This window comes from Podarcis filfolensis (genome assembly GCF_964270895.1).
Source record: "Podarcis filfolensis genome assembly, chromosome: 2".
Classification (NCBI taxonomy): Eukaryota; Metazoa; Chordata; class Lepidosauria; order Squamata; family Lacertidae; genus Podarcis; species Podarcis filfolensis.
This window is the reverse complement of record NC_139605.1, coordinates 33,725,117-33,735,786: the sequence shown is the minus strand read 5'-3', so window position 1 is coordinate 33,735,786 and position 10,670 is coordinate 33,725,117. Positions and strand designations below refer to the sequence as shown.

At 46.6% G+C, this 10,670-nt stretch overlaps 1 protein-coding gene across 2 annotated transcripts; it reads right to left on the bottom strand.

Moving 5' to 3' along the window:
• Window positions 1–303: 303 nt before the first annotated feature.
• Window positions 304–8,235, bottom strand: BHLHE40 (basic helix-loop-helix family member e40). 2 transcript variants are annotated; one of them, XR_014544555.1, is made up of 6 exons: window positions 7,509–8,235; window positions 7,126–7,195; window positions 6,444–6,551; window positions 5,303–5,426; window positions 2,703–3,640; window positions 304–2,657 (listed from the first exon to the last, which is right to left on the bottom strand). XR_014544555.1 is itself a non-coding variant. In XM_083599077.1 (5 exons), exons 1-5 carry the CDS (start codon window positions 7,595–7,597, stop codon window positions 2,781–2,783), a joined length of 1,251 nt encoding a protein of 416 aa, XP_083455203.1. In that variant the 5' UTR covers window positions 7,598–8,003; the 3' UTR covers window positions 304–2,780. The 2 variants fall into 2 exon arrangements, 1 of the variants encoding a protein (XP_083455203.1); XM_083599077.1 differs by having other exon boundaries at window positions 304–3,640; window positions 7,509–8,003.
• Between the last annotated feature and the right edge of the window lie 2,435 nt (window positions 8,236–10,670).

Below are 10,670 nucleotides of genomic sequence, written 5' to 3'. Positions count from 1 at the left end.
TAGTGCTAAGTCAACTTCCACCCAAAATTCCAACCTTAATTTGGATTCATGGTCATGTTGCCTGCTTCTGTACAACAGGGATAGGGAACCTGTGGCCCTCCAGGACTCCAGCTCCCATCATCCCCTGCCAGTGTATCCAATGGCCAAGCATGATGGAAGTTGTAGTCCAACAGCACTGGGGGGGGGGCAGGTTCCCCACCCCTTTTGCATAACATTCATACCTGGATACAGTTGATGGCACAGACAGTATTTTATTATGACAACCAAAGGATTCCTCAAACACAAAGAGAAGCAGTGCTCATGTTCCACAGGAAAAAGAATTTTATTTAGTATTTTTTTAAAACAACTACGTAACATTTACTCTGATAAAAATATTTACAATATCCCCACGTTCAGGAAGGTTCCAAAAATATAAACACTCTACCTCTCCCTAGAGGATGAATGGATCATTCTCCTCAATAAAAAGAAAAACAGGAATACATTCATATTTCCCACTTTCTTTGTACTCAAGTAGTTTTACAAATAATAGACTTCTGAAACATTTTTTTTTTTACATATCCATATAATATATATTTATATGTACACATTTATATTTATAACAGATTTTACAAATAAAGGCAACAACTGTGTACAAAAAAAAAACTTTTTTTGAAAACAGACAATAAAATAAATGGTCAAATACGATCTGCAGTTCAGCATAGTGCATTCTAGCAGTTGGTGCAATAGTGTAAGGAGAATTCGTAGGACCACAGAGCTCTATGAATGTCTCAGAACTACTCAGATGACACCACCATAAGACATGGATTATTATTATTGTTTTAAGTAGCCGAAATCAAATGGGAGTATTCACCAGTGCAGAATCTGCTCCATCTAGATGATGGTTTCTCACACTATTTGGTTTGGTGCGGCAGCACACAACTATGAGCACAGGAAAGCGTCCCGGGGGGAAAAGGGAACATCTTCCACTGCGGAACTCCAGCAGTGAATATGGCAATCCAGTTGTGCAAACTTCACAGCCCATGCCAGACACAATCAGTTCCAGGGGAGCGGGGCAGAGGCTGTAGAACTAGGGTTAGGACACACCAAAACAGCACATCTGGTGGGCTCCATCAAGAGCACTCATGGCCAACACTGACATTGCCACCTGGGCAAGAGACCTGCTTTTCTTTTGCAGAGAGCATTGCTCATCCACTTCCTGCAGTTCTTAAACTACCATCAAGGTCCAGCCTTAGGAGGATGCAATGTAAGAGAGTAGCTTCAGGCAGCAGATGCTGGAGGGGAATCACTCCAACAATCATTGTCTGTTTCTTTGATTTAAAATGTGCTCTAATACAAACTAGTGGGGGCAGGGGAGAAGATTTATTTGGTTGGGTGTGTTATTTTCACTTTTGGATCCTTTCCACCTGTACCTGCCCAGCCTAGACCAGGATCACAAGCCTGCCTCTTGCTTTAGTGCAAAAGTGCCATATATTCCACACCCGGTGAATTAGGTATTGCTCAGGTGGAGGGGGAACAGGACAAAGAAACAAAAAACCTTATGGGTTTCAAAGAAGTGCTTAGCATTGCCAGTTCTGCTACCACAGACGGCAAGGGCTATCCGAGTAAGGCCTTCATCTTAGAAATCGTAACATTCCATATTCTGTTTACATTGGTACCTGGAAGAAGAAAGTTACAAGCCCTGCTATGGGCATGAAACTCCCTTACATAACAGCCACATCTTGTCGCCTTCAAGGACGGGGGGGGGGCAAACTGAGAATGGACTTCAGAGAATATCACGCTCCTGACATCCTTGCAACGTAACAGGATCCATAGTAAAACAGCTAGTGGCAGGCAGCTCCCTTGTAAAAGTACCAGTCTGATCTGGTTTTATTTTATTTTTTGTTTGCCAGAGCTGAACCGTGCCACAGCATGGTATGTCTGTCCACTTCTTGTGGACAAGTCCCAGACATTCCTATCTAGCAGTTATGAGAAGCAATGCCTAGTGTGAGATACAAGGAGGCATAGAACGCTCCTCAAGGATGTTCTCTCTCTTGTCACCATCCCTATCCGAAAGCTCAAGCTGGACAAATTTTCCAGGCAGAATCTAAAAGGAAAATGACATATGCAATTCAGGAGAAATGTGATGAGAATCCAGTCTCAAAATCTCCCTGAATTGCTTACTGTGCTCTGCCAGCCAGTGACTACTAAAAGCAGGGCTGATCCCAATGCTTGAATTGTTATATATGTAATGTGTGTTTGTGAGTGTTAAAGTTAAAAGGTTTTGAATATTGGCAGCAGCAGGAAGAGGGGAAGCTTCTCTGTTTGAATCCAGCTCTTTTACTAAGCAAAGTCCTCATGAGAAGTACCACTTTTTTTGTAATATTCACAAGAGTCTAAATCCACCTAATTTTTTTAGGTTTCATTCACAGCTTTGAAACATAATCCTAGCCAACCAATACAGGTCTTTCTTTGCAGATGGCAGAAAGGAAAACAAACAAACAAAAACCCATCAACACATTTAAGGGGCGAGGAGAAGCAGCAAGAACTCTCTCCTTCCCATAACTAATTTGGGTTCATCTCTGAGGTCTTTCCTAAATTCTCTGGGCAGTCAAAGCAAGGGATGACTCAGCTTCTCTACATATAAATGATCAACGATCTCTCCACTCCCCTCAGTGCTTCTCAGTTCAGCCAGTTTAGGGTGTGTGTGAGAGAGAGCTGGGAACCCTGAAATAATCACAAACTCATCCAGCAAAGGGGGGGGCGGGGAGAGAGAAAAATCTCAAGGAAAAGTCACTCCAGGTTTAGTCTTTGGTTTCCAAATTCAAAGGAGACATCTGCTTCAAAGCCTGAAGCAGAGCAGTAGAGTCCATGGGGGAGTGGGATGGTCCTGGAGAAGGGAGTTGCTGAGGCATTAGTAAAGGAGAAGAAATCTTATCTGGGTTCATTAACCCCGAAAGTGCTGCAGTGGAGGCTGGGAGGCCTGGATACAAGAGAGGCATAGAGGCCGGGTACCAGCACTTCTCCAGCATAGGCAGGTAGGCTGTCGCTGAGGGTGGAATCAAATAGAAAGGCAGGCACAGAGGAGGCTGGTGAGGGTGAGGGCCCAAGAAACTGCTTGGAGAGCCGAGCACATCGCTGCCAAAATGATCTTCGTCCTCCAACATTTCCATCCTGGTTCTTTTGGCTGGCGGGTCCTCAGTCTCTTGTTTGATAGAGCTGATTCTCTCCTGGACAGCATATTTGAGTTCAGCGTCCTTTTTAAAATATTGCTGGTCGGATTTGGAGTCGCTTTTCTCCAGCTCTCCCCCATATCCACTGTCTGTGTCTGTGTCGCTGCCACTCTGCTCTCCGCTAGAGTGGGCAAAAGTCCTCTGAATCACAGGCACACAGTTTTTCCCATGAGCCTCGGCAGCTTTGGTCAGAGCGCCAGACTTCTCCTTCAGTTCCGTAAGTTTAGGGGCAACATCACCAGGCTTTCTGCCAGCTCCACCCTGAAGAACCTCGGAGGCCATTCTGTGCAGGTGGCCGATGAGCTGGGAGGATTTCAGCTCCTTGCTGTTCTCGTGTTTGGCCACGTACTGCAGCACTTCTTTGGCACACATTTGGAAACCGGACCGAAACACCTCCTGGCTGGAGTCAAGGCTCCTTGGGGGCAGCTCATCTGAGGAAACACCAGCAGAAGGGGAAAAGATTAAAAAAAACCTGAATATATCAGAAAAGTTAAACGAAAAGGTAAACCAGTCATTATTATAACCATACAGCACAAGTTCATGCATGTTTACTCAAAAGCAAGATGCACTTCTGTTCAGCACAGCTAACTCCCTCTGGCCAGCATGGAAAGGGTAGTAACCTGAGACTTTGTAAAGCCACCTATTTTGGGATCAGTACTGGAGAAAGACACCTTATTTCAGCTGAGTAGCTGTTTGAACCTGCAAGGGTGAAATTCAGGCTTCTCTCAAGTAGATAGGAAGACTTCCGCTGCGTTGGAATGTCTCTGTTGGTCTAACAGGAGCCTTTGAAGCACAGCAAACAAACATAACAGGAAGCAAACGAGTTCTTATCATGCAAGACTCCAGTGTGTTGGGTGAACCGTGGAATGAAAATAAACCGCTTGAGGTTTCGGTCAGCTTCAGTGTATGTTACAGCCCCTGAAGTGCCCAAGCCACTACAGACTTCAGCAAGGGCAGGTCAACTTAACTGCAAACAAGGTGATATAGTAAGACCTATGACACTCGCCCCTTGTAGCGTTCTGCACTACAGCTGCAATGTCAAGAGCAGTTTGCTGCATAGACCTGCCCCCAACACACAGTGACATGTTTGGTCCTTGCTTGGCCATTCCTGGTGGTAGCTCACAATGGCACAGAGCCAAGATTTGGAGCCTGTGGCCCTACAAGACCTTGTTTGGGGTCTTATCACCGTGGCCAGGAATGACGGAAGCTGAAATCCTCCAACATCTGGAAGGCCGCAGGCAACACATCCCTGGCATAAAAACTGTCCACATATCAGTGGTAATTTGCATGGTAAGCAACTCTGGATGCAACAACCACAGATGGCTACCTTGTGACTTTGCAGAGGGAGGTGTGACTTTTACATTGTAAGCCACGCATAGGCAAACTCGGCCCTCCAGATGTTTTGGGACTACAATTCCCATCATCTCTGACCACTGGTCCTGTTAGCTAGGGATGATGGGAGTTGTAGTCCCGAAACATCTGGAGGGCTGAGTTTGCCTATGCCTGATTTAAGCTATATAGAAATGGGGCAGAAAGTGTAAAGGAGGAGAAGACAGGGCTTATCGGAGAAGAAGCAAAGACTTGGTTAGGGGGAAGTTAAAGGGCAGCAGAAGGCACAGAATGACACTGTGCAGGAGAAGAGGGCTCTGAATGAAGTGGGGGAGGGATCACTCAGAGGTGCAGAAGCTATTCCAGGCTTCTAGGCTGCTGGAACACCATGTTGGGAAAAACTGACCCTGCCAGAAATCCACCTCCTGACATGAAGGTGATACAGCAGTTGGCAACGGAACTTTTTTAAAAAACAACAACAACAACAACCTGATCGAATTTCAAATAAAGCTAGTTTTGAATGAAAAGGGCGAAGGATAGGGACAAGTTTTATATACTTTCGATAGCACAAGGAAGAATTAGAGCCCTCTTCCCCCGGAGCAGTTCCACTGAAATCCATAGGACTGCTCTGATGCGTGCACAATTAGCTGAAGAGGATTTGGAAGACATTAGCAAGAGTATTAAAAGTGTGAGGAATAGAGTCATTGCAGTCTCCAGGAGCTTTCCTGGTCAGGGTAACAACAGCACAGTCACAGAGCACTCACCAGCATGTAGACCTTTCTGGAGGGCAATGATCTGCTGCTGCTGCTGTTCAATGAGACTGGTTAGTGCTTTCACGTGCTTCAAGGTAAGTTCAAGAACCACCGCCTTTTCCAAGTGTCCTAATGTCTAGGAAGGGAGAGAAACGGTTCATTAGAGGATGGCTGGAAAGGGGGGAAAAGGAGCCTAAACACAAGACCGAGAACTGATTGGGCAGTTTAGGGTGGGGAGCTTGATAAGAACATGAATGGGTCTAAGCATGATGTGACACTCATTTTTATTCTGACTGACAGCTATGTATTATATAAGCTAAAAAGTATTATCTTTAAAAAAGGCTATGGCCATTTTGTGTCCCCCCCCCACACACCAAAAAAAAGTGTGTCTGCATAATAAACACAGGTTTTATGTATCTGCCCTGCTGGCACCTCAGTTGTAAAACGAGGAATTCCAACATAAGGTTTTTCTTTTCCTGTGACTAAATAGGGCAAAGCAAATAGCTGAAGCAGGCAACACTGGTTTCCCAAACAACCCTGAATAATAATTTAGACAATCTGCCTGTCACTTTTTTAAAAAATAACAATGCAGTCCTTAATACCACAGAACGGGTTGCTTGGAGCTGTGGTCTCAACCAGCCTTCCCCAAACTGGTGCTCTCCATATGTTGCTGGATTCCAACTCTCACGAGTCCCAGCCAGTATGACCAATGGTCAGGGGTGATGGGAGTTGGAGCACAATAGCTTCTAGATGGGCACCAGGTTGGGGAAGGCTAGCCTAAAGGGAATTCAACTATCTGAAACCATGGGATCCAAAGCAAAAACATAACAATATGGAAAGGGGTCACTAGCAAATCCACATTAAAAGCTATCCAGTACAGTCCAGAAAAAAATCTTTTATCTAATCCCTGTTTATTTCAATGTGTCATCTGGTCCAGTCCATGCATGCATGCAAGTTCTTGAGAAACTGATCTCATTGGAAACAAAACCAGACTAGGTGGCAATCCAAACCCTGAAATGCAACCCTCTCCAGTTAAATCTGCAGCACTCCAGAAAACCTCTAGGTGGCACTTTTACCTGCACAAAGATTCATGAAACCCAACATGATCCCCAAAAGGAAGATGATTTTGGGCAGTGGCCAGATTTTCACTTACTGTAAGTTTGAGATGTTCTGGTAAGAGATCTTTCAGCTGGGCAATGCATTCATTAATCCTATCACGTCTTTTCTTCTCTATCAGTCTGTGGGGCAGCTTATAGGTCTCCTGGAAGTCAAAAGGGGAGAAAAACAATTGCATCACTCCGAATGAAAAGTGATTCTTAAGCGCTATGGAGACAACCTTTTCTCAGGGCTCTAAAACATAAAGCTGTGCAGCCATAAAGAGGGGGGGGGGGGGAGAGAGAAGAAACATTTCCTTAAGGCAGAAGCAAAATCCTCCAAGTACCACAGAGTTTATATCAGAAAATTTATGCATTTTGATCATGCCCAGAAAAGTATTTTATACAGCTACAACTAAGGGGTTATTTTAGCTTATGACAAAGAAGTAAATCTTATCTACTAAAACTGTTTTTCCTTAAAAAGAAAATCTTCTTAACAGTGTTGTCCCACCCTTAAAAAGTATATTTCTTCCAAAAAACAAAACAAAACACGTTTGTGCACACCTGGGTGTTGTTGTTTTTTTTGTAAAAGAAACCCACCAAGCTTCTTCATATATATTTCACAGGACAACTTCCTTATATTCGAACCCAAACTGTGCATTAAACCATCTCAAAAGTGGGCAAAAACCAAAGATGCCAACAAACAAAAATGGAAAGGGAAAGAAAAATGCTTGTATTTACCTTGCTGTCGTCACCCCTTTTTAACCCTCTTCTGGGCTTGTAAACTTGATAAATATGAGCGAAATCCAACCTGCAGAGGAGAAAAAACGTTATATCACTCATAACCAAGGGGACAACCATCTCCCCCTCCACACGCAGCCCCAGAACCTATTGAAGCCCGTAGGTGCCATGTGGGGCGGAATTCGGAGGCTGCTAATGCGGACCCAGACCGGCCGGATGGGCTCGGAAAGCGAATCGCAGCGCAAGCCCCGGCACGTCTGCCCGCCAGCAAACCGCGTTGGCTTCCATGGGACTTAAAATCCCGGGTCGGCGCGTTTGAGATGGCAGCCTTGAAACATTTATCAACAAATCTGCCCGGGATATCCTTCCGTAGCGGCACTTACCCTGACATTTCGCTGCCCTCCAGAGCTGCCAGCTTGCCCAGGCAAGGTGGTGGAGGAGGAGGAGGCTGAGCGCTGGGGATCCTTTCCATTTAAACCGGCTTGATTTCTTTTTTCCCCCCACAACCCAAGTTCTGTCCTGGAAGTAAGGTGGAGGCTGGCAAGCTAGTTAGCTGGCTGGCAGGCGCACTGCTTCGTGTCAACGCGGATCCAGTGACTGAGCCGGGACGCGCCACCTCCGGCAAACGGTGCGCGCCTGGCACCCACAAAAGAAGCGGCGCCGGAAGAGCGCAGAAGATCAGCTAGCGGCGGCGGCGGCTGCTGCTGCTGCTCTTAGTTGCTCATGTCCTCTTTCCACTTGGCAGCGCTGGGCGTCTGCACCGGGTCGCGCGGGAGCTGGCGAGCTGAGGAGTAATTGGAAGGCTGCAGGCTGGGTTAAATGTGAGCGAGTGGGTGGACTGGAGCTACGTGTTCTACCCTGTGACTCCGGGCACGTCTGGCTGCTACCGGAGGGAGGGACAGACCTGCCTTCCCCTCCATCACATGAGCCTCACGTGTTGGACAACGCTTCAGCCTCTCCCCGGGCCCCCGCCCTCGCCGCTCCCGGCCACACAAGCAGGCGAAGCCGCCGCCGCCGCCGACAAAACGTGATAGGGTGATCCCTCTCTCTCTCTCTCTCTCTCCCCACCCGGCCTGGCTCCTCTCCTGCTGGCGGCTTGGGTGCGCGCGCAGAGAGGAGAAGGAGGCGGGTGAGGGAAGCCAGGCTATCCCCACACATGATGGGGCGAGGAGGCGGAGGAGGAGAGGGGCAAGGTATCAGATGTTCCCTAGTGGGGTGGCTGAGCGCCGATCCACAAGGCACTTCGCACATGCTCAAAAACTTCCTTGATCGGGACCTTCCCCCGAGCCCGAGCCCCCGGTACGAAAAGCCTATCTTAGGGCTGCGCCCTGGAGAGTCCTGGCGCAGGTTGGGAAGCCCAGCCCTGCACTTTCCTGCCTTGGCTCCATTTAGCGCTGCAAGGTGAAACTTACACAAAATAAGGAACAGCCGGGCTGTGCAGTGCAATGGGCCCTGGTTCAGATAGAGAGAGAGAGAACATATGCATTTTAGTTCTAAGAAAGGTCCACGGCTCACATCTGCTTGGTAGCTATGCTTTCCCCATTGACCCCAAATATATGTGTTTGTGTGTGGTGCCACTGGTGGGCAGGCTGGGCTCTGCCCATGTTTGACGTTGCTTCATATAGATCCCAGGATTGAGTCTTGGCATTAGGAACATTTTCCAGGGTTGTGCCGTGACTCAAATCTTAATAATGAGGTTTTCTCTTGAGCCGGTGTGATCTTCAGGAACACAAAGTCTCTGATCCGCCCAGGTTACAGGTACCTAAAGATACACTAAATATTTTCCCTAACAGAGCGAATTGTAGTTGCAGTGTGTGCATGTGTGTGTTATTTCCATCAGGTTAAATAGCATAAAAGGGAAGGGCTAAATCATTGTAACCAAGCAGCACAGGCCGAGCCTGAATTTGTGCACCCTATGGCTGCTTTTTACAGTAAAGAGATAAGAAAGCCTATTATGGATCTCCTTCATCCTATCTAATTTGGTACTAAGTGGCCAAATGGTGAGCTGCTTGCACCTCCCGTTGAATGACTAATTCTGTTTAATAGCATTTATAACAGTGAGCCACAGCAAAGTCCCCTCTCATTTGAGATACCATTTTTTGACATGTGCCTCCACCACTTCGCCCAATACAGAGGTTCCTCTGGTTAAGAACTTAATTCGTTCCGGAGGTCCGTTCTTAACCTGAAACTGTTCTTAACCTGAAGCACCACTTTAGCTAATGGGGCCTCCTCCTGCTGCCGTGCCACAGGAGCACGATTTCTGTTCTCATCCTGAAGCAAAGTTCTTAACCCGAGGTACTATTTCTGGGTTAGCGGAGTCTGTAACCTGAAGCGTATGTAACCCGAGGTACCACTGTATAAATGCAGAGTTGATACAGGACTAGCTTGTACTTTTTCTTGATGGGCTATTTGAAGAAAGGCAGAAGCAACAATGTGTTGAGAGGTCCTACAGTGTGCTTTAGGTGCAAAATTTAAGACAAACATCCATTTGTTCCTGGTGAATTTTTTCAAGCCTTCAAGAAACGTGCAGATAGTGCTGCTGTGGAAAGGCCCTTCTCCCAGAGGAATCCCACCTTTATAGAAACATAAGGGTTGAATTCAGTTTAGGAAAATTCAGCTACATTATTGATAATCCCAAAGGAGCTTATATTAAGATGGTGGTGCAGATGGTTCCAGAAAGTGAAGTCCTTCCTTCTGCTTGTCTAGTGTCTATTGCCTGAGAGCAAGTATCATTCAGTACAGAATTGACCTGAGAATCCCCCAAACCAAACCCTCCACAAGCTTACTGCTATAGATGCCATTAAATGAAATGAATGCTTCAAGGGGCAGTATAGCTGGGACCCTGACTGGTCACTTAGGGCCGCTATCAAGTCAGATGAAAGAAATCTATAACCCTGTACACCTTTGCTGTTGAAAAAGTCCCCCTTAACTTCGTGGAACTTACTTCTGAGTCAACATACATAGAAGCTGAGCTGCGTTGCTTCATCTCTCAATTTCCCCTTTAAAGAGGAAAATAAAGCTCGTAATGATTTACCTCTCAGGCTTGCCGTGAGAATGAAGAACTTTGAGGGCCAAAGTCCTTGTTAGGTTAAGTGTGTGGCTCTTGTTTCTTAGAATGTGATGGGCACAAACAAGTTAACTGCCCTCTCCTTACTGCAGACCCGGTCTGAGTCACCCTGCTTCTGAGTCCCCACAGGCAAGCTGAAACTGGTAGGAGCTGTGGGTGGGGCTGGCCGGCCCTGCCATTAGCCAAAGTGAGTCAGTTGCCCCAGGCAGCAGATGCCGTCGGATAGCAGTGGCAGGGCTCGCCCCCTCCCCCCATTTTGTTTTTATGTTTTTATGTTGTGAACCACCCTGACATCTGCAGATGAAGGGCAGTGTACAAATTTAATAAATAAAAAATAAATACCTGTCTCAGTGGGCCACTTGCACGAATTTGTGTGTGTGTGTGTGTGTGTGAGAGAGAGAGAGAGAGAGAGAGAGAGAGAGAGAGAGAGAAGTCATTTATTACCAGTTTTATGATGCAGGTTCAGAGATGCAAGATG